This window comes from Colobus angolensis, unplaced genomic scaffold, assembly GCF_000951035.1.
Source record: "Colobus angolensis palliatus isolate OR3802 unplaced genomic scaffold, Cang.pa_1.0 Scaffold73, whole genome shotgun sequence".
Taxonomy (NCBI): domain Eukaryota; kingdom Metazoa; phylum Chordata; class Mammalia; order Primates; family Cercopithecidae; genus Colobus; species Colobus angolensis.
The window spans coordinates 7602297-7626487 of NW_012121043.1; the positions used below are offsets into that span (position 1 = coordinate 7602297).

Below are 24191 nucleotides of genomic sequence, written 5' to 3' on the forward strand. Positions count from 1 at the left end.
CTGGGATTACAGGAGTGAGCCACAGCCCCGGCCCCAAATGGTTATCTTTGAGAGGTCCTGTGAGATCTCATTTTCTTCATCTTGTTTCTTTTTAGTATTTTTCACATTTTCTACAACAAATGCATTTTTCTTTTGTAATCACAGTCCCCCCTACAACAAATGTCATACAATTCCATTTCACATATGTAACAGTGATAAATATTTTAGAGATTAAGGCTTCACTCTTATCTGACCTATTGAGAAAATTTAGCAAGCGAATTTCCCCCTTGTCTTTAACTTTTAAGAATTGCCCCAGTGTATTGTTCCTGTAGTTATGCTGCCTATGTCGGCCAGAATCCTGGAGGGTTCCCATCCCTGCGCAAAAACAAACAAACAAACAAACAATAAATAAATAAATAAAAAGAAAACGAGAAAAAGAAAGAAAAAGAGAATACCCATGCACAAGACCTGAGATCTCTGAATCTCAGTCGGGGACACTGGCGAAAGAAAAGGAACAGCACCATGGATTGGCAACACATTTTGTATAGGTTTAAAGATAGGCCTTTCTGGAGATTTGTCCTGGATCCTCCGGCTTATCTCCGGACGCTCCGGTTGCTTAGTTACAAGAACGCGCTACCTCGAGCTCCGCCTCCTTCTTCTAGCGTACTCCCCTTTCACCTCTCCTGGTCTCGCGCAGGGGCGGGTAGCCAGGACGCCTCAGCCACTCAGAGGCCTCCACCGCAGGACCTCAACCGATGATTGGAGAAGCGCAGTACGAGCGTTGCCTGGGGAACGCCTTACGCGCCTCGAAGTAACGTCAGCACGTCGACGCGGGGCTTTTCTTCAGCCGGGTCCCGCTAACTCGGCTACGGTGTATCTGCGTCTTTGGCCAGGCTGTTTCTTGGCTAAGAGAGCAGTCGTCGCGGACCGGCGCGGTTAGCAGGGCTTAGTGCTGGGACTGGCCGCCTTGACCTCCCTCCCGGCTTTTCCTTCCGACTTATCCACTTTAGGGGCGTCTCGGAGTGGCGGAGGCCCCCGGGGAAGAGCGGGGTGTCGGTGTCCGCTCCGAGCTCGGATGGGAAGTGGCGGGAGGAACGACCCGGGATGTTCAGTCTGATGGCCAGTTGCTGCGGTTGGTTCAAGCGGTGGCGGGAGCCCGTCAGGTAGGCTGGAGCCAGCTGTCCCGGCCGTCCTAGGGGTTGGGGATAGCTGCGCCCCAGGGGCGGGGCGCCGCCTCTTCCCCGCGCCTGGAAGAGTCTATCCCAGGCCGCAAGGGATGCTTTCGTTCGCAGGGTGTCCCGGGAGGCACAGATTGGAGGATGTAGCGTTTCTGTCTGGTCCACTTTACGTTACGATTGACAGTGCTGATCGTTGTTATATTTTAAATAGGTTTGAATTTGTTAAAAAGTGTGTGTGTGTGTGTAATTGAAAACTATCCGTTGTGTGTTTTTCTTCTGAAGCTTTTGTACTGGAAATTCTTAAGAGGGGGACATGGAATATAGTTTTCATAATATGCGCACATTCCATTCCAACTTACACCTCCACACACCCCCACACAGTTGTATTTGAGGACGTGGGCTTGAAATCTGGCTCCACTACTTAATAATTATATGACTCAACCATTTTGGCCGCACCTTTCTTAACTATTAAATGAGAGTGATAATACTCTGTGCTTTAGAAATATTGTATTCAATGAGAACAAGTGATGGATAGTGTTTTCTTAACTGTAGTGTAGCTTCCAATTTTCATACGGTCTCTAGTAAAACATTTTAATTGAAAGGGTCCACTTTTTAACATTTCATTTTGCAGTGCTAGAAGTATTAATAATTAGTACCTGTTACTTGATATTCATTCATTCAACAAATATTTATTAAGACAATACCTTGTGCCAGGTGCTGTCTTAGGAAATAATCAATGAAACTGATGCTTTTGAAACTGAGGCCTAAGCTGTAAAGAAACCTCGTGTTTGTTATATAAATAATGTTGACTTTACATAGTTCTACTCTGGAATTGGGCCAAGGAGAAGACAAAGTGTTTTTTTTTTTGAATTGTTAACATTTTAAGTATATTTGCCAAGAGAAAGAACTATAAAGAATGAGTCTGAAAAGCTACACTGACACATTTTAACGGAAAGTACATGTCTAGGTTGGAAAAAAAGTAACTTTAAATGAAACTAAAGGTTCGTCCTGATTATTAGCTCTTAACTGAATTTGAATGTTTTAAATATAAGTGGTAAGATCAACTCTGTAAGCAAAGATGGGCTGGATTTGGTGGCTCACGCCTGTAATCCCAGCACTTTGGGAGGCTGAGGCTGTTCGATCTTTGGAGCTCTGGAGTTCGAGACCAGCCTGGGGAATATGGCGAAACCCCGTTTCTACAATAAAATAAACGGCACGGTGATGCGCACCTGTAGTCCCAGCTACTCCGGAGGTTGAGTCAGTAGGATCACTTGAGCCCGGGAGGCGGAGGTTGCAGTGAGCCGATATCGCTCCACTGCCTGGGTGACACAGTGCAACCCTGTCTCAAAAAAAAAAAAAAAAAAAAAAAAGGTCTAAGAGTGGTTTTAGGTGTATAGATTCTGATTTATTTTGTTTTAATTATATTCTGGTCTAATTTCAAAGTATCTACTAAGACTTGAGGGTCATTCATAATAGTTGGCACCTCATTTTCCATCGTGTCTGCTTTTAAGAAATGTATATATAATGTATATATACCCTCTGGAATGATTTGTTTAAAGAAAAGACAGAGTTCAGAGAAAGGAGAATGTATTGATTTCCAAGTAGAACAGATAGTTGAATTTTCTTCATAAAGCATTAGTAAAATTTAGCTGCATAACCCAGATTGTATTTTCTTCTTTAGTAAGCACCATCTAAATTTGTCCTGTCCAGTAGGGTAACGACGAACTACATGTGGCTGTTGAGCGTTTGAAATGTGGCTAGTCTGAATTGAGATGCTGTAAGTGTATGTTTAATACATAGTGGACTTTGAAAGATTTATTATGCAAGAAAGTCAGCATCTTATCAGTCTTTTAAAAGTTTGATTACATGTTGAAATGATAACTTTTGCGTATGTTAGATTAGATAATATATTAGAATTAACCTTTTTTTACTTTTTAAAAAATGAGATTACTAGAGAATTTCGATGTATATGTGGCTTATGTTACATTTCTACTGGACCTTACTGTTCTAGATCATAGTCTAATATAAAGGAGGTAGGTAAACATCTCAATTTGGATAACTGTCAAAGGATTTGAAAACAAGTTGGATTACACCTGTCTTCTAAGTCTTCTTGTTCAATGCCTGATTTATAACAGTGGCTGAATAAATATTTGCCAAATATTGTATGTAGTTTGATTTTTCTTCTTAGTCATCCTTAAGTAAATAACATTAGCAAGTAGTTCCATTTATTTTACTGGAATAAATGAGAGGTGAGCCAGCTAATTTTAAAAACAAAATTTTGTGCTTTTATGGTATTCTCTATTTTTTCAACAGAAATTGCCTGTTTGATTATTATGTATTTGTTTTCTGTAGAATTTCTTATTAAGATTCCTCTTCATGTTTATATTTTATGAAGATATCCTGACAAATGTGAGGAGTGAATTTGTAAAAGAGATGATGATGGTTATTAATATATTATATTTGAGATTACTTTGCAGATCTGTTTAATATATTCTGTATCCATTGTATTTACCCACCGCTCCTCACTTAGATCCTCTCCTAGTGAGCATATTATTCCAGACATTGGAATCAGGGATTAGATTTGTGTGATAAGGACAAGGCAGGAGTCACAGATCAAGTGTTAAGGCACCAGTCTAGGTCAGGAGTCAAGGTCTTATAAAAGTTTAATGCTTGATCCCCCTTAGTGGAGTACTGAACCCCACTTATTTGGGGTTTGGTATGGCCCCATTCATGAATTTTGGTTCAGTTTGGTATGGCTCCATTCATGAATCAATGAATGTGGAAATAAACTCTTGAAACTTTTATTGTTCCTAAGTCTGTCTTTTAAAAATATGTTACCAAATTGCTCCTCAGAAAGGATTAAAAAAATAAAATAAAACACCGTTTCTGCTCCTACCAACAGGGCATTGGTCATTTTTCACTGAGAAAATCAGGAGTCATCAGTTTTTCATCTTCTTCAAATTCCAGGGAAAACTGCTTTCCGCTTTGAGTTTCTGTTGTTGTTGTTGTTGTTGTTGTTTTTGATTACTAGGAAGATTAACTTTGTTTTCCTTGAACATTTGTGTTTCTCTCAGCAATTGTCCATTGATTCCTGTTATGTTTTTTCTATTGGGGCAGGTGTGTTTTCCTACTGAATTTTTAAAAAGAAATTTTAAGTGTTTATCATAGCTACTGTTTCTCGGTAGTACAATTGACACTTAAACAACACAGGGTTTAGGGCCACTGAACCCCACCTTGCCAGCACAGTCAGAAATCCACGTGTAACTTCTGACTTCCCAAAAACGTAATTACTAATAGCCTCCTGTTGACTAGAAACCTTACTGATAACGTGAATAGTCAGTTACTACAGATTTTTTATGTTATATGTATAATTTATTGTTACCTTAAAGTTAGAGGAAAGGAAATGTTAAGAAAATCATAAGGGACTGGGCACGGTGGCTCAGGCCTGTAATCCCAGCACTTTGGGAGGCCGAGGTCAGCGGATTACTTGAGGTCAAGAGTTCAAGACTAGCCTGGTCAACATGGTAGAAACCCTGTCTCTATTAAAAATACAAAAATTAGCTGGGCGCGGTGGCGGGTGCCTGTAAATACCAGCTACTCGGTAGGCTGAGGCAGGAGAATCACTTGAACCTGGGATAGGGAGGTTGCAGTGAGCCGAGATCGTGCCACTGCACTCCAGCCTGGTCGACAGAGCAAGACTCTGTCTCAAGAAGAAAAAAAAAATAATATATATATATCTATGGAAGAAAAAATGTATTAACTATTAAGTAGAAGCAGATCATCATGAAAGTCTCCATCCTTATCCTCTTCCCTTTGAGTAGCCTGAGGAGAAAGAGGAAGAGGGGTTGGTCTTACTGTCTCAGGGATTGCAGAGGCAGAAGAGGTGGACATGGAGGCTAGGGAGGCAGAGGAGGCAGGAGAGGAAGGCACATGTGTAACTTTCACTAAACAAAAATTTGTGTATAAGTAGAACTGTGCACTTCAAACGTGTGTTGTTCAAGGGTAAGTTGTATAATGTTGCAAGTATTTTCTTTCCATTTGTTATGTTTTCAAATTTTTGTGATTTTTATATATAAACATTTAAAATTTTTGAATTCAGGCTGGGTGTGGTGGCTCACACATGTAATCCTAGTGCTTTGGGAAGATTGCTTGAGCCTAGGAGTTTGAGATCAGCTTGGGCAATATAGTGAGACCCCATCCCTACAAAACAATTTTTAAAAAATTAGCCATACGTAGTGGCATGTGCCTGTAGTCCGAGCTACTTGGGGGGCTGAGGCAGGAGGATGGCTTGAGCCCAAGAGGTGGAGGCTGCAGTGAGTCAAGGTTGCCCCACTGCAGCCTAGCCTGGGCGAAAAAGTGAAACCCTGACTCAATCAATCAATCAATCAATCAATAAGACTAAATAAAAATTTTAAATTCAGATGTATTACTCTTTCAGTGTAATGTTTAAAAAGTTCATCAGCATTCTAATATTACATTCACATATACTTTTTTCTAGTACTTTTATATTTTAATTTTTAACGTTAAAAAATTTTAATCTGTTGCAATTTATTTAGCCTATAGGGAGCAGCCTTCATCCTGAGTCCAGGACACAAGGTCTGTGAAGCTCTGATGCTCAGTAAATCTCTGGGCCTTACAGCAGATTCTAACCCTTACACATTCTCATCTACACATTTTGAGCTCCTGTTATTTATAACATAGCATCTAGGTGATGAAATATTGCATGTAAAATATAATGATTGAATATGCAAGAGTTGAAAGATGATTTTTAAGATTTTTAACGAGAATCTGGAAAGACTAATTTTACCTGGATCTTGAAGAAATTTATGCAACAAATTTTGCATACACATTTTGGCAACAAAATTCTTTGTTTATATAAAAATATACATGTTATGTAACTCCTTATATATTATGTATATTTAATGAAAAATATTTTTACTATTGTTTAATCAAAAGGAAGATATAATAAGTACCATATGCCTGCCAGGTTTTATAAATTTTAATCTTTAGTCATCATATTTCAATTTTAATAAGGAGGTAACAAATCCTTGAAACTTCCTGCCCCCTATTCGTCTCCTCCCTTTCTTCCACAGAGTTAGCGTTTAATTGGAACTGATTTCTTGTCCATCTATGTTTTTTCAGCATCACAATACGACCTATCAAAGCTTTACTTCAAATTTATTAGTAAATTGTTGTTTGCTGTGGCCAAGTCTAAAATAAGATATTCAAATGTTACGGTACACAGCGTTTCTAGTGGTCTGTTTGTCCTCTTTGCTATGAACTTTTTCATTGAGGGAATACTTAACTCCCTAATACCATCATTCTTGGCCTAAATAAATATAACTGTAAATCTAGACCATTTATAGAAATTGCTGAGTTCTTAATTTTCTAATTAAGCTGTACATACAGATTAGCGAGGATTATCTATTGTACTGTATGCTGAACTGGAATATTTTACATCGCTTTGTATCCCTCTAGTTCTAATTGATTATGCATAGTAAGAATTTTAGAATTTTAAGATAGAAAAGGACCTAGAGACACTCTTATTTTGCCCTCTTATATTTTAGAGATGAAAAATGGACGCTAAGAATTTGACTTGATCAAGGCTTTAAAGCAGGCTATGAACCCAAGTTTGGCCTTCTCACTATTTATTCATACTCAATAAATTTAGATAATGATTTTGCTATAATATGGGGTTCTAGATCTGAATCTAAATGTCAGAAAATAGCGTACTTCTGCAATAAAATCACACTTTTTTCAATACATTTTTTCATTCTATCAATTTGTCATATAGTGATTCTTTAAAATTCTCACATATGTATCACAAAACCCTGTTCTGAAGTCTTTTTTGTATATGTATTTGTTACTTTTAAAATTTGTATGTTAAAGTTAAAATTTAGAACTTGCTCCATGTATTTTTAAATGTTTTAGATAATAGAGTTTCGATGTGTCAAACTTTGATTTTAGTGTTTTTAGTGAAATATTTTCTTTGACTTGCGTAATATTTTTGAAGTTAAAAAACAGCTTTTATGGGCCAGGCATGGTAGCTCGCGTCTTTAATCCCTGCACTTTGGGAGGCCATGGTGGATGGATCACTTGAGGTCAGGAGTTGGAGAGGAGCCTGGCCAACATAGTGAAACCCCGTCTCTACTAAAAATACGAAAAATTAGCCAGGCATAGTGGTAGGCTCCTGTAATCCCAGCTACTTGGGAGGCTGAGGCAGGAGAATTGCTTGCACCCAGGAGGCAGAGGTTGCAGTGAGTCAATATCTCGCCACTGCACCCTCCAGCCTGAGTGACAGAACGAGACTCCATCCCCCACCAAAAAAAGGAATACCTTTTATGTAATTAACATATTGAAAGTATTATCTTCCTTAGTTAAAAGATGAGGAAGTTTAGATTTGTAGGTGTTCAAATGATTGCCATAATGTCATTCAGGAAAGGGTCTCGCTCTATTGCCTAGTCTGGAGTGCAGAGGAGTGATCACGGCTCACTGCAGCCCTGACTGCCCAGGCTCAAGTGATCCTCCCACTTCAGCCTCCCAAGTAACTAGGAGGTACGTGCCACCATGCCTGGCTAATTTTTTTTTTTTATTTGTAGAGAAAAGGTCTCACTATGTTGTCCAGGCATGTCTCAATCTCCTGGGCTCAAGTAATTCTCCCACCTTGGCCACCCAAAGTGCTGGGATTATAGGCGTGAGCCACGGTGCCCGGCCTCTTTTTAAAATAGTTATAGTGATGTTCCAACTTAACATTTGGAGGCAAATTTTTCTTAAGAGGATAATCAAGAGCCAGTATCTACAAGTGTTTGATAAGCTATACACGTTCTACCAATTCACAGTTTAATACCGTGTACACGATATACCCAAATTTTCAATCTTTCACAGCACATTAACACAGTTATCAGGAAAACAGGACTTCTGTGACCAAAGATGTTACAGTGTACACAGTTCTGACAGGGAGAGCCATGATCAAGGAGTGGTTTTCTTTAGGAAACAATTCTGTGAAAAAAACATGGGAATAGGAGTAATTTAAAATGTTCAAGACATTAAATGCATGATTCTGACTCTGTATTGCCATTTAGTATATTTTATATTACAATATATAAAAACTAAGCCCTAATCTATGGAATGTTAAGCTGACGTCCAAGACACTCAAAACTTGCTGTAATTCAGTATCCCATACTATTTTCTGGTTTCATGAAAAATAAACAACCAGAGAATTATTTCACCTCCTGAAAAAACTTAACAATGGAATGAGGTGGGATTTCCTGCTTCTCAAAAATGTTTCTAGAGCTACTAAAAAACTTGCACTTACAAAACAGTTGATAAAAGTACCCTGGATTGTACAAGAAGGGAGACAGGGACTACAGATAAGACATGGTATATTATATTAATCAGACTTGACTTCTTTCTCTCCTGCTTCATCAGAGGTTGGAGTCTCCTCGGTTTTAGTTTCTTCGTTTTCTGCAGGTAAATCTTCTTTAGTTGCTTGGTTAGCCACTTTGGCCTGCTTTCCCTTTGCTCCCTTTTTCCCTTTTGTTTACATTTTTTTTTTTTTTAAATCTAAAGATTTATCCTTTCCTGATGCCTCTTTGGCTTCGTTTCCACTTTTGCAGGAGCAGGTTTAGCTGACAAGTACACAGATCTCCTCTTGGGCCCTTCCTTCGCCACCCCTTCAGCTGAACTGACCTTCCTCTTGGGCATCTTGGCGGTGGGAAGGGTGCTTGCTGGGCACCTGTGGGCCATGGCGCTGAGAGCCTTCGCGAAGCTGGGCTGCCTGGCTACTGGCACTCCTCCCGCCGCCTGAGCTGCTGAGACCCCTATTTCAGTTTTGAAAGTCTTTCTGTTAATTAGTACCTTGAAACCATGAGCATGTAAGCTTTTTTCAGAAAACTTCAGCCAATTTGATATATGTGGATTTAATTACATTCTTTAATATGAACTATTTTGATGTGAAGATTTGTATAAATTGACTTCATTATAGTACTTTCTCAATCTAATGTATTTTAATTTTACTTAATGTTTACTCAGCAAATGGGGGTCAGAAAATGTTTGTTGTTTCTTTCAGTAGAGAAGCCTACTGTGTGCCCAGCACATTTGATGCAGGTGCTACAGAGCTGATTAAGAGAAGTTCTGGTAGGCGAGTCTGTATAAAAAGTAGCCAGGCATGATTGTGAAGGGCTGGAGGAATACGTGGCATGGAAGGGATCCTTGGCATGGCAGGCCTCCCAGGAGTGGCAGAAGTGGGGGCTGCCAAATTGAGACTTGATTTTAAGCAGAAAAATGCTGTAGTTAGATTTTTTTTTTTTTAAACAGCCTCACGCTGTCACCCAGGCTAGAGTGCAGTGACATCATCCCAACTCATTGCAGCCTGTCTTATTTAATTTTCATTACATCCCTTTAGAATGGCTATTGTTATTATCCTATTTTATTCATGAAATTCTGAGAAGTAATATGTCGTATAGCTTAGAAACAGCAAATCTGGCACTTGAACTCAAGTCTCGAACACCAAGTTTGTGGCTACGTTTCAGAGTACCCATAATTCCTCTTATGTTACTTATTACTAGTATAACATACTGTAAATCTTATGATACTTCAGAGTTCTTTGTATCTCAGCCTTTCTAGTAATCAAAGACCTAGGGATGACTATAATATTAGGAGTGAGGTGATCACTTTCAACTTCTGGAAGGGTTACATCATTAATTATTTGATAATACAGTTTGAGTATTTGTTTGTTTGTTTGTTTTTGAGACGAAGTCTTGCTCTGTTGCCCAGGCTGGAGTGTAATGGCACGATCTCAACTCACTGCAACCTCCACCTCCTGGGTTCAAGTGATTCTCCTGTCTCAGCCTTCTGAGTAGCTGTGATTGCAGGTGTGCACCACCAGGTCTGCCTAATTTTTTTTTTGTATTTTTAGTAGAGATGGGATTTCATCATGTTGGCCAAGCTGGTCTCAAACTCCTGACCTCAAGTAATCCACCTGCATCGGCATCCCAAAGTGCTGGGATTACAGGCGTGAGCCACTGTGCCTGGCCCAGTTTGATCATCTCTTAGCTGAAATGTTTGGGACCTAAGATTTATCAAAATTTTTTATTTTTATTTTGGAACATTTGCATATATATATAGCGAAGTATCTTGGGAATGGCCTCCAAGCCTAAACACGAATTTCATTTGTGTTGTATATGCAATAGCCTGAAGGTAATTTTATAAAATATTTTAAGTAATTTTGTGCATATAACAAAGTTTCGGTTGCCACCTGTCACATGAAGTCAGATGTGGAATTTTCCACTGTGGCGTCATACTGGTTAAAAAGTTAAGGATTTTGGAGCGTTTCAGATTCCAGATTTTTGGACTAGGGATGCTCATTTACTAGTTCCTTAAGTAGAAGTATGTCAAGTTCCCTTTAGACTCACTACATAGTTGTATTGAGTTGTGACTATGTTGTTCTTTTGTTTGAGGCTGCTATACTGAGATGTCCTCTTAACCCCTTGTTTATCAACTCACAACGTGAGTGGTATTTTCTCGTGCAGTGTTCTCATTCTGGAATCCCGTCATCTTCCTTCTGTTTTCACCTTTTCCTTGCTTGGCTAACTTCTCACTTTAAGAACTTAGGTTAGGCATTACCTTAAGAAGCTTCTCTGACCTTCTGCCCTAACTTTGGGCTGGATAAAGTCCCCTTGTTCTGTATTCCTTTATCATCTTACATATATAGCTAAACATTTTAAACTTTCGTAGTGTCAGAATGTATTTGTATTTATGTTTTAGTCACTCTCACTAGAGGTTGAGCACTTCAGGACAGAAATGATGTCTGAGGCATTTTTGTGTCCACAATGCTTAATGTGCTTTAATTGTATTACCATCTGACCAAATGATTAAATGATTGATTTTATTGCTAGTGTCAACTTTTGTAGACACTGTAAACCTAAGAGCACTGTATATTATTTTTTCAATTTGAAGGGCTAATATATTTGATCAGATAATCATCAGACTAAGAGATATTGGCAATCTTTCATCTTTCTGTTGTCATACAGCACCACAGCCAAACCGTTCCCAATAATAATTTACCATATTTTTGTATGTATGTATGCATGCATGTATGAATGAATGAATGAATGAATGACAGGGTCTCATTCTGTTGCCCACGCTTCAATGCCGTGGTGCAGTCATGGCTCACTGCAGCTTCAGTGGGCTTAGGTGATCCTCCCACCTCAGCCTTCCAGGTAGCTAGGACTGTAGGCACACATCACCATTCCCAGCTAATTTTTTAAAAAGCTTGTTGTAGGGACACAGTCTCATTATGTTGCCCAAGCTGGTCTTGGGCTTAAGTGATCCTCCTGCTTTAGCTTCCCAGAGTGCTGGGACTACAGGTGTGAGCCACCGTGCCCGTCCAATTTATCATGTTTTAAAAAGCGGTAGCTACGTGTACATTTTAACATAGGTTAAATAAATTATACCTCTTTATAGAAGCTTGAGTTTTAGGTAAATGTTAACCTTTTAATCACATTCTGTCCTGAAAGTATAAATTTAATCTTTCGTTATCAGGCTTTGCAGTAATTCATGCTGTGATTTTTATTTGTACTGCTTATTAGTTATGTTTATTCAGTAATGCTTTAATTCCCTAAAACATTTAATTAAAGCCTTTTTTCAAGAATAGGGCATAATCTTAAAAATTAACTCGTTGCAAAGGTAGTCAAAGTGAAAATAGAAATAGAATTATTTTATGCCAGTCTCAACACTATTATAATTCTCTAAAGTGATTTTCTTATTTAAAGGACATTTTTGTTTGTTTGAGCCTAACAGCCTATAAATAAAGACTCTTAAGGTAAAAGCTGATTTTCTTGGTGGGCTTAGGAAGAGTGTTTCAGAATGCACAGTATATGTGTATTTAGGTGTGTGTTTTTTTAAAAAACTGAAATCTTGACAAGAATGGAGAAAAACATGAGATGCTCTATGTAATGGAGAACAAGGAGTTCTTTTTCATAAAATGGTGTATCAGGGAATTTTTACTTTGACTTGTAAGGGATGTGAAAAGATTTCATGATGTTTCCAGGAATTGCCAACTCAGTTGATGCTTATTCGTTTATTTGTGGTATTGTCTTCTCTGACTTCCAGAGTGGCTCTGTGGTCTGCTGTCTATCCTTATGACTGCCCACTGCTTCCCCTAATTTATAACAGTTATCTCATGTTACTGTAATTACCTCTCCAGTGCCTTTTCTCTTGCTAGGCTCTAAGGTTTATGAGGCCTAAGAATTGTGGATATTTGTTTGCTGCTATGTAAGGGGTGCCTAATATTTATGGAATAAATGATGTAAACTAGTAGAAAACAGGGATTTATTCCCCAAAAGTAATTGCTTTGGTTCATGGCAATGTTTAAAGCACTGTAGATCTTGAAATGCATTGTCTACATAAAGAACAATTGAGTTAGCTTTAATATTAGCGTTACTTTAGTCCAATTCATTGTATCTCGAGTAACTTGAATTATCTAAAATATTTATTTTATCATTTTATTTTATTTTATTTATTTTATTTTTTGAGACAGCATCTCACTCTGTTGCCCAGGCTGGAGTGCAAGTGGTGCGATCTCGTCTCACTGCAACCTCTGCCTCCCGGGTTCAAGCAATTCTCGCAGCTTAGCCTCCCAGGTAGCTGGGACTACAGGCATGTACTGCCAGGCCTGGCTAATTTTTGTGTTTTTTTTTTTTTTCTGTAGTGATGGGATTTCGCTGTGTTGTCCAGGCTGGTCTCGAACTCCTGAGCTCAAGTAATCTGCCCTCCTTGGCCTCCCAAAGTGCTGAGATTACAGGAATGAACCTCCAGTCCTGACCTGGCTTGTTTTATTTCATTTTATTATTTTATTTTATTTTTGAGGTGCAGTCTTGCTCTGTTGCCCAGACTGGGGTGCAGGGGCATGATCTCGGCTCATTGCAACCTCTGCCTCCTGTGTTCAAGCGATTCTCCAGCCTCAGCCTCCTGAGTAGCTGGGATTACAGGTGTGTGCCACCACGCCCAGCTAATCTTTGTATTTTTAGTAGAGATGGGGCTTCACCATGTTGCTCAGGCTGGTCTCGAACTCCTGAACTCAAAGTGATCTGCCCACCTTAGCCTCCCATAGTGCTGGGATTACAGATATGAGCCACCACACCTGGCCTGTTTTATTTTTGAGACAGGGTCTTGCTCTGTTGCCCAGGCTTCAGTACAGTGACACAATCATGGCTCACTACAGGCTTGACCTGCCAGGCTCAAGGAGTCCTCCTGCCTCAGCCTCTGGAGTGGCTGAGACTACAGGAATGTGCCTCCATGCTTTGCTAAGCTACTCATTTTAAATGCTATGTTATCCATCTTCTCTGAATAGTCATTTACTATATTTTGTTTTGGAAGTTATTTTGTGCTTAAATCTTGGTCTTTGATATTTGATAGTTCTATGAGTTATTTAATTCATGATTATGAATTCAAACAAAATAATAAAATTATATTTTATTATTAATAAAATATCTTGCAGCTTCTTAATAGCTTATCTAAAATATCTTAATATCTAAAATATCTTAATATTTATCTAAATTAAAATTTATCTAAATATCTATCTAAAATATCTTAATATCTTGCAGCTTCCTTAGGAAGTAAATTCATATTTTTCATAGTTGATAATGCAGGTACATTTCCAGATGGATAGAGGTTCCTGGACCCTGCCTACTACCTCTTCTCCATAAATCTATAATCTGCTGTGGGTCTTTGTGGCATTCCCACTGGCTTCGCCACCAGCCAATTGAGAATGGGACCCTGGAGTGCTGATTATTGTGATTTACCTTATTCTCGCACTGAGTCAAGTATAGACACAGCTTCTGTTTATTTCCCTTGCTAGGTATGGGATGGTTGAAACATCTAGAGAAGATAAAAGCTCCTAGATAACAAAGGAAATTAATATGGAATTCATTTTACTCATAGTAGAAGTCAGAATCCTCACAATGGCATATAGGCTTACATGAACTGGTCTCTGATGTGTCTCTGACTTCCTGTCTTCCTATTCTGCTCCTTTCTCACTTGGTTTCATCACAGTGGCTTCCTTGCCGATTCTTGGACCTTCCTGCATTTCTGTACCTAAGGGTCTTTGCACCAGCTGTTCTCTCTTGCCCCGAATATATGCATGACTCACTCCATCCTTCAAGTCCTTGCTCAGATTTTTACCTTCTGAATGAAGTCTGCCTTGACTGCCCTATGTAAAACTGTCTCCTCCTCCCACCCCCAGCCTTGCCCTACTCTATTTTTTTCCCCATAGTACCTAATCACCTTCTACACTTTATTATTTATCATATTATTACTGGCTGTCTTTTGTCACTAATATGTAAGCTTAACAAGGAAGAATTTCTTTATCTGTTTTTGTTTTATTATGGTGGTGGTTGCTGTAATAAACAAGTACCTAGAACGCTGGTGTCTGGTATATAGAAGATGGTCAGTGATTATTTATTTAATAAATTATCAATTTGGCTTTTGCCATACTAAGTTTGTTGTTTCTCACCTTGTGACCCATAACTAGACTGCCTCATACTCTCACCTGTGTCTTCTGTCTGTTACATGGCATACTCTCACCTGTGTCTTCTGTCTGTTATATGGCCCCTTCGAGTACACCTGATTTTTTTTTTTTTTTTTTTTACAAATCTAAATCCAAGAGAGCAAAGCCTAGAGAAATGAAAGGACACCCTTTACAGCCATCTGAATTCTGTTTTCAACCCTCTGTGGGATGATCGCTAAAGAGGAGTAACTGTACTCCATAGGAGATTGACCATACCCTATGGTCTAAATATGGCAGCTGTGTTAAGCTGTGGCTTTTCTTCTGTGTATTCCCAAGGCAGTTTTCATTTCCAAATCCATGGTGGTAATGAACTGCCTCACCTCTTATATTGTGCAAAGTTCAACCTAGAACAGAAATGACTACATACTGGTAAACAGAATCACTGAGTTAATAGGACTAGGACCAATATAATAGGTTTGCTCCTTTATACCTGTCCCACATATAAGTCCCTACGAATTAGGTGAATTAGGTTCTGGTTCTGAATCTGTAACTGATTCATTGTGTGACCTTTGACCAGATTACTTAATTTATCTGGACTTATGTTTTTTCAGTTTTTAAGTTGAACTAGGTGTTTTTTTGTTTTTTGTTTTTTTCCTTTGGAGTTGAGCTATATCATGAGAAATATTTTAAACTTTACAATTGTAGTAACCTTCTCTCAAAATGTTAGCACTTCATAATCATGTTATTATGTATAATTTATATTTGGTAAGATGCTACATATTTAAAAACAGTTATGTACTTTCATAAGATAAACAGATTTGTGATAATTTGTTAGCTTTCAGTAAACTGGGAAATTGATTCTTTAGCCATGATAGATAACTCAGAGATTGTCTCCCCACCTTCCTTTCTATCTTCCTTCTTTCCCTTATTCTCTGTCCTTTGGATTATCTATTGTACAGTTTTACTTTTATTTGCTTAGAGAACAAAAGGATGATCCTTTAAAGGTATTTTTCATGAATTTGCTTGTGAATCTATATTTTATTCATCATTGTACTCCCTAGCATCCAACAGATTTTCTTGTGCTTAATAGGTGCTCCTTAAATGTTGATTGAATTAATGAATTTGCATTTATTTTTCCTCAATACTAAATTAACAAAGAAAGTGATTTTTAAATTTCTATTATTTTAAGAAAGGTGACTCTTTTGATGGTGGGACTTGATAATGCTGGTAAAACTGCAACAGCAAAGGGAATCCAAGGAGGTAAGCTGAAAATATTTATGTGCTTTCTGAACTCTATTAAATTATTCTGAATTATTTATTTATGTTAAGTTGCTTTATTCCTTATTAATTTGGTACAGTTACTGTGCACTCCATTACTTTATATTCTTAGTATACTGGTGACTCATATGGCAAATAGGCTCTGGATTAATGGGACCAGACTATTATCATGTTTCAGATTTGAATACATGCAGAGATGCAGAGACTCCTTGATGCCTTTGATCTGCTAAGAGGGAATAGTATCTATATTCTAGACAATAGGAAGGAAAATTCAAAAAGATGAGCTGCCCTGCTTTTAAGAATATCCATCTTCTACTTACATTTTCCTGGCCAGAAGTTAGTCACATACCTGTGCTTATATGAAAGAGAAGTAGAAGTATAGTTAGCCAGCATAGTTCTCTTTGAATCTCTTGATGCTTTTTTCCGATATGATAAGTAATTTTTATAATTAAGTTATAGATAAGGCCTCTATATCTTTAAATGGCTTTATATCATACATACTGCATCTCATTGAATATTGAATATATATCATACATACTACATATCATTGAGTATATCTCATTGAATGCTGGTTAGTCTTCTTTTTTTTTTTAATTTTTAATTTATTAGGTTTTTTTTTGGTAGAGATGGGGTCTCCCTATGTTGCCCAAGCTGGTTTGGAATGCCTAGCCTCAAGCTATTCTTCTGCCTTGGCCTCCAAGAGTGCTGGGATTACAGGCATGAGCCACCACGCCCAGCCCGGCCAGGTAATCTTAATTTAATGCTTTGTGCTACAATATAGCAGTATCTATGCTAGTGACTTTGTTGGGCACCTAGAATGTATCACCAATCAGGCATCTAATGTGAGTCCCTAATCCCGGGGCCATGGACCAATATCGGTCTGTGGGCTGTTAGGAACCAGCCTACAAAGCAGGAGATAAGTGGCAGGCCAGTGAACAAAGCTTCGTCTGTATTTACAGCCTCTCCCCATCACTCACATTACTGCCCGAGCGCTGCCCCTGTCAGATCAGTGATGGCATTAGATTCTGAGGACCATGAACCCTATGTGAACTGCACATGCAAGAGATCTAGTTTACGTGCTCCTTATGAGAATCCAATGCCTAATGATCTGTCACTGCCTTCCATCACCCCCCCAGCTGGGACTGTCTAGTTGTAGGAAAACAAGCTTAGGGCTCCCACTGATTGTACATTATAGTGAGTTGTATAATTATTTCAGTATGTATTACAATGTAATAATAATAGAAATAAAGTGCACAATAAATGTAATGCACTTGAATCATCCTGAAACCACCTGCATCCTCCAGTCCATGGAAAAATTGTCTTCCACAAAACTGGTCCCTGGTGCCACTGATCTAAAGGGTAAGAATTGGGAGAAATGCGTAACGTGTATTTGTTTCTGGAAACTGATGATTGCAGTAAGACATTGTGCTTACTAAATAGTGGAAGGGCATTTATTTATTAACAGGTTGCAAAACTCACTGTTGGAGAAAAACGTTTTCCCACCCCAAATGCTACTCTGTAATGTTAAGTAAATGAGAAGTAAATCATCTGCTATTGTCTATGAATTTTTCTAAAGCCTATGTCTATGTTGTCTTCTACGTTATATCTTCACAGGACACTCACCATCATTTAAACCAGTGGTCAGCAAACTTTTTCTGTGAAAAGCTGAATAGTAAATATTTTAGACCTTGCAGTCATCCAGTTTCCTTCTGAACTACACAACTTTTACACTGTAGTGTGAAAGCAGTCATAGACAATCTGTATACAGGCTGGGCATGGTGGCTCACACCTGTAATAATCCCAGCATTTTGGGAGGCCAAGGCGGGCGGATCACCTGAGGACAGGGGTTCAAGACCAGCCTAGTCAACATGGCGAAACCCCATCTCTACTAAAAATACCAAAATTAGCTCAGTGTGCTGGCACACACCTGTAATCCTAGCTACTCCTGAGGCTGAGGCAGGAGAATTGCTTGAACCTGGGAGATGGAGGTTGAGTGAGCTGGGATCGCGCCACTGCACTCCAACCTGGGCAGTGGAGTGAGACTCTGTCTCAAAGAAAAAAAAAAGGAAAAAAAAGACAATCCGTATACAAATAAGCATGGCTAAGCTCCATTGAAAGTTTATTTATGGCACTGAAATTTCAATTTAATATAATTTTCATGTGTTATGAAATGTTTTTCTTTTAATTTATTTTAGTCATTTAAAATGTAAAACACATTCTTAGCTTGTGGACCATACAAAAACAAGTGGAAAACCAGTTTTGACCTGGAGGCTGTGACACTTTCTTCTAACCTTCTTTTATCCATTCCTCTAAAGCCTGACATTCATGGGAGCAGGCATTTTAGAATGTGCTAATCAGATTACCTAATTTGTTATGTATACTGGGCGTACTTAGAACATCCTCTTTCCTTTCTCTTATATATTCCACCTCCATATATTCGTAAGTTCCTTTTTCTGAGTCTAGAAAATGCTTAATGTCAAAACTGCCTTCAACTTTGAGCCCTACCCTTCATTCTCTTTTTGTCCTTCATCCCATATTTACTCTTCAGTTTCGTACTTTGAAGTTTTTTTTAGGACTCTAATTTCATAGAACTACTTGAAACTTCCCAGATTTAAGCCTTCTCTTTCCTTTATATTTTTATGTTGTTTTCACTTCTTTAGCTGGAGAGAATATCTACTGATCTTTAAAGATGTGCTTTTGTCATATAATCCCCTCTTTTATAAAGTCCTTTTTAATCCCCAGCTGCCCCAGCCCTTACTACCTTGATGAGTAGAATTGACCATGTCCGCTTTTGTGGCCTGCCCTTACTGATACCTACTTGGTCACTACTTAATTGCCTTTTGTTTGTGTATCTCTCTACTTCTTCAGGCTGTAAATTCTCTAAAGGCATTTTGCTCATTTTGGTGTCCCAGTTGTTTAGGCCATGCTCCTAGGTCTTCTTAAAACATCTCTCCCCGTGGCTCCTACTTTTCTACTTATTTCTGATTCTTCTCAGCCTTCTTTTTTTATTGTTGTTTCCATGCAAAATTGAGAAAAAGCTGTCTGCTAGTTTCTTTTCAGATGTGTCTACCTCCTCTCTGACTGTGTTGCCATTGGCTAAATCCAAACCCTCAGTTTCTTTTATCTGTAATGTCACAGTAGCTTTTTTTAAAATCCATATTCTATTTATTTATTTATTTTTTATTTTTTTTAAATTTTTTGTAGAGATGAGTGTCACTATGTTGCCCAGGATGGTCTTGAACTCCTTGGCCTCGAGTGATCTTCCTGCCTTGGCCTCCCAAAGTGTTGGGATAGTAGGCATGAGCCATTGAGCCTGGTCCATATTTTTTTGTTTTTTTAGAGACAGGGTATCATTGTGTCATCCAGGCTGGAGTTCAGTGGCATGATCATAGCTCATGTAATCTCAAACTCCTGGGCTCAAGCTGTCTCCTGCCTTAGCCTCCAGAGTAGCTAGACTACAGGTGTGCTCCACAATGCCTAGCTAATTTTTTTATTCACAATAGCTTTTTTTCCTTTTTTATTTTTAATTTTGTGAGTACATAGTAGGTGTGTATATTACAAGGTACATGAGATTTTTGTATAGGCATGCAATGCATAATAATTTCATCATGAAAAATTGGGTATCTGTTCCCTGAAGCGTTTATTCTTTGTGTCACTCTTTTAGTTGTTTTTAAATGTTCAATTAAATTATTGACTATAGTACCCCTGTTGTGCTTTCAAATACTAGGTTTCATTCTTTCTACTTTTTTTTACAGTAACTTCTTAATGTAAAAGTAATACCCCTTCCTAGAACTTTACTTGTTTGGATCAAACTTGTCTTCTTCATGGTTGTCAGTAATTACATTAGTTGGACACAGGTTCAGTTGTTCTCACAGAGACCTAAATAACAGTGGTTCAACAAGATGGATGTTTATTTCTTTCTCATAACAGCCTAGGCAAAAGTAGTCTAGGACGGGTTTGTCAGCTCCATTGTGTTAGTACTCAGTTCTCTGTTCTATTTGGTTTGCCATCCTCAGTGTTCTCCCTCACCTACATGGTTGAAGGTAGTTCACTACAAAATGTGCATTTCAGCTACAAAGAAGAGGTAAAGGGTAAGGGGAGGCCGTCCTCCTTTCCTTTAGGAGCTGAACCAGAAGCTGCTGCATCATTTTAGTTCACGTCATTGACAAGAAGCAGTGGTGTTCCTGACCTGCTGTTCATATGGGTTCTTTTGAACTAGCGAGACCCCATTATGCATATCTCTTACCAACTCTGTGTTCAGGTACCTCATATTGTTAGTTTGAAATTGGCCATGGTCGAAGTATTTATACTTTGGAAATTGGCAGATACCATACATGTGTCAGGGTTCTCCTCCTCCAAATGTTTAACAACACATCACTAGCTAGCCTCCTCTCATGGCCACCCCTAGCTGCCATAGTAGTTGGGGATTATAGTCTTGTAAGCAGTCATGAGCCTAGGTAAAAAAAATCTAGGATTCTCTTGACTGTCAAATAGTGTTTCCTAATAGGGAACTATTGTTATTTTTGTTACAAAATTTCTTTGTTTGGATTGGTCCCTAGCATTTTTGGATATTACCTTGTCTTCATTATATTGTAGTTATTTGTGATTTGTGAAGAGAAAAAAACAAAACAAAAAAATTATATATATATATGTTTCATATGTAGTTATTTGTGTGTGTGTGTGTGTGTGTGTGTGTGTGTGTGTATTTCCTCAATAGACTAAGAGCTCTGTGAGATCAGAAGATGGATTTTATTAATCTTTGTATTTCTAAAACCATGCATAGTACTTAGCTTATAAGAAATGCTCAAAAATTTATTGATTACTTATTGGCATTTTATCTTGGACTTTCTAGAGATGGTGTCTTACCACATGTACTTTACTGAAATTCTCAGAATTGAGGACCATGCATCTTTTTGCTCCTGGTTCTTGTATGATTTCTCATCTATAATGGGCCCTAAATACATGTACAAGGATAGATGGATAAATATATGGAAAGGCAAAAGAAAGGATGGATGTACGGGACAGCAGCTTCAGTTATCTCAGTGGTTTGGTGGTGTAGTATTGAGCCCTATATACTTTGTGCTGAATGCTAAGGATACAAAGACATGGTCCCATGTGTTGGAAGGTATAGGCTATTGTGAAGATCAGCAGAGGACAGAGTATTATGATGGAGGTAAAAGTGACAGTAGAAGTAGGAAGAATCATCGGAAAAGGATTTATGGGGAAAGTTGTACCTGAACATTTAGTCTTAAGTTGTGAAACACAAATGCTGAGTAGGAACCAGAGGAAAGAATAGAAGGTGTTCCACATATCAAAAGAAACAGGCTTTGGGAGTCCTGAAGACCTCTGTTTGAGGCCTGTCTCTGCCTACCATATAACCTTGCAAAAATTCCTTAGTCTAAATTGGTTTACAGGGCATAATGCCATCATTTTATCTGTACTTAAATTGCTCCCTCTGCCTAAAATATAGTTTTCCCTTCTCCGTTACAATTATGTAGCTTTTATGTGTTCACTCACAATGAAGTCTTCATTTCAAGATTTCATTTCTTTGAAAGCCTTTCTAGACCATAACTTGCCCCTCCCTTTTTCACCTTCCTTCCCTTGAATTCCTACGCCCTATCATCTCTAGGTTTTTTTTTTTTTTCTTTAAGAACGTACAGATTCTGTGTTATTCCTATTAATATTCCGCTTCTTTATATTACATTGTACTTTGAGGACAGCAATCGTATCTTATACCTCTTTGCACCCTTGATGCCTAACAAAGTCCCAGCTTATACCTCTTTGCACCCTTGATGCCTAACAAAGTCCCGGGTACCAAGGAGGTGTTTGATACTTGTTAGTTCCCTTAGTCCTACTGCAACATAGTTGATTTGTTTTCACGGATGATTGCCTGGGGTTCCTCTCTATTCGTACTGAAAGACAGCTGCCTATTTTATCCACACAAACTAGTTCTGGTTAGGCTTAGATCACGTTTGTAAATGCCTAGTGTAATCCTGTTTCTGGAAAGTCATGCTGCGTATATGTCTAACTTTACCTTTTTCTCTTTCTAGGTAATGAAAGTATTAGCAAAAGTATGACTTGTAGTGGCTTTTAACTTTCTTCAGGTGCTGTGTAAACTTCACTAAGGCGCTTACCAAGAGATTGGTGTTTTGCAAGTCTGTTTCTCAGTCACACCTAAGTTTAGCGAATGCCTTTCAAATTAATCTTTGTAATAGCACATGTTTTGCTAAATATGGAAATAAGACCCTCTAAACACCAGTGTTGTTCAGTAGAACTTTCTGCAATGATGGAAATGTTCTATATTGGCTCTGTCCGGTAGGATGGACCCCTAGCCACATGTGGCTTTTTTTTTTTTAACTCTAGATATTACCCAGATTGGTCTCAAATTCCTGGCCTCAGGTGATCCTTCCGCCTCAGCCTGCCAAAGTGCTGAGATTTCAGGCCGAAGCCACTGTACCCAGCCACCATATATGGCGTTGGAACACTTGAAATGTAACTGATGCAACTGAGAAACTGAATTTTTAATTTTATTTAAATTTAAATTTAAAAAGTCTCATGTGGCTTGTGGCTATTGTTTTGACCATGCAGCTCTGAACAGTGTTTTCTGTGGGATAATATTTATAGTGGATTCCAGTGATGAAGAAAAAATAGAAGAGAAAAATATGAATTTTGAACTCTTCTCTATAGCCATGAGTCAGCAGAGCATTCATCTTTCATGAGTTCTCTTTTCTATTGCTTTATTTTCATGCCTCTCTGAAAAGAGGCTATTACTGTCACTTCCGGTCAGTCTAGAGACTTTTGCAAGATTAATCTTAATAAAGCGCTATTTCAGTCACCTTAATTATATCATTGGTCTGCCAGATATTTTCAATAGCTCCTTGTTCTCTATCTTCAGAACCCTCTTCTGTTTGCATTCCTAATCTTAAGGATTTGCTGCAGGCACAATGTTCAATTTGTTCTTATTCCTTTACTTTGTCATTTCCCTTCCTCTTCTGCCTGTTTAAATCCTACGCAGCTTTAAGGCCTAAATTCTGTCTCTCCTATCATGTCTTTTAAGATCCTCAGGTATCTTTTAAATCTCGTATTGTCATTATCACTCCTTGGCAGTTCATATACATCCTGTATCTTCTTTATGTTTTCCAAAATATGTTCCTATAGAAAGAATGAAATCTACTTTTTGTTGTAAGCTGCCCTTAAACGTCTCTTTATTGCAAATATAGCCTTAATTCAGCTAATTAAAAAAGAGTGAGTGATCTTATTTTTATAGCTTCTCTCATTCTTTGATTCTTCTAAACTCTTCTATTCTCTAAGTGTTCGTGGTTTTCTTTATAACTCCACAGATGTTTTAACAGCCCCTAGGGATAGCTATGGTATTGAAAGGTTGACATTTTTGTTGTTTGTAACTTGGATAGTAAATAGCCTTAAAGGCAAGAGAGTTTATTCATTTATTAATTCAACAGATACTTATTAAGTACCTATTATATGCCAGGTGCGGGTTGTATATCAGGAGAAAGAAAGATTCCTATCTGCATGGAGTAAAATTTCTAGTTTGATATTCTGGCCTGTCCCCAGACCAGTATGCTTCCATATAATGTTTATTCTGTCAGTGAATGCTAAATACTTCACTTGGTGCTAAAATTTTAGTTGAAAAGTTAATGTTATCAATTAAAGTCTAAAGATTTTCTTTTCTTTTCTTTCTTTTTTTTGTATTATTTGAAACAGAATACCCTGAAGATGTAGTTCGCACTGTTGGATTTTCAAAAATTAACCTTAGACAAGGAAAGTTTGAAGTCACCATCTTTGACTTGGGAGGTGGAATAAGAATTCGGGGAATCTGGAAGAATTACTATGCTGAATCCTATGGGGTAATATTTGTTGTGGATTCCAGTGATGAAGAGAGAATGGAAGAGACAAAAGAGGCTATGTCAGAAATGCTAAGACATCCTAGGATATCGGGAAAACCTATATTGGTGTAAGTAATGTTAGCATTGTAAATGTAGGGACGGTGGCATTGGCCACTAAAGAAATTTATCTGTTACAAACTACTGAATAAGCTAAAATAGTCATGCTTTAATATACTAAAATGTATGTAATTAACTGGGAGTTGTTAATTTACTGAGGCCTTGTAATGGTGTCTGTAGGGAAAAAGGGCTAAGGCTATATACAATTCTTAAAAGTGGATCTCTTAGATATTCAAATGTAAACTCATTGTTTTATGTGATAGTTTACTTTTTATAGAATTTTGCATT

General features: G+C 38.1%; 1 protein-coding gene across 4 annotated transcripts in view; it reads left to right on the forward strand.

Moving 5' to 3' along the window:
- The first annotated feature begins 798 nt into the window (after positions 1-798).
- Positions 799-24191, forward strand: part of ARL13B (ADP-ribosylation factor-like 13B) — a 75995-nt gene continuing 52602 nt past the window's right edge. Inside the window, exons 1-4 of one of the 4 annotated variants that reach the window (XM_011927607.1) lie at positions 827-1142; positions 15854-15924; positions 16567-16688; positions 23665-23914. In XM_011927607.1, coding sequence (XP_011782997.1) covers positions 16604-16688; positions 23665-23914 — 335 coding nt within the window. In that variant the 5' untranslated portion in view covers positions 827-1142; positions 15854-15924; positions 16567-16603. Of the gene's footprint in view, positions 1143-15853; positions 15925-16566; positions 16689-23664; positions 23915-24191 lie in introns of all 4 variants that reach the window. The other 3 variants (XM_011927606.1, XM_011927608.1, XM_011927609.1) reach the window with 3 other exon arrangements.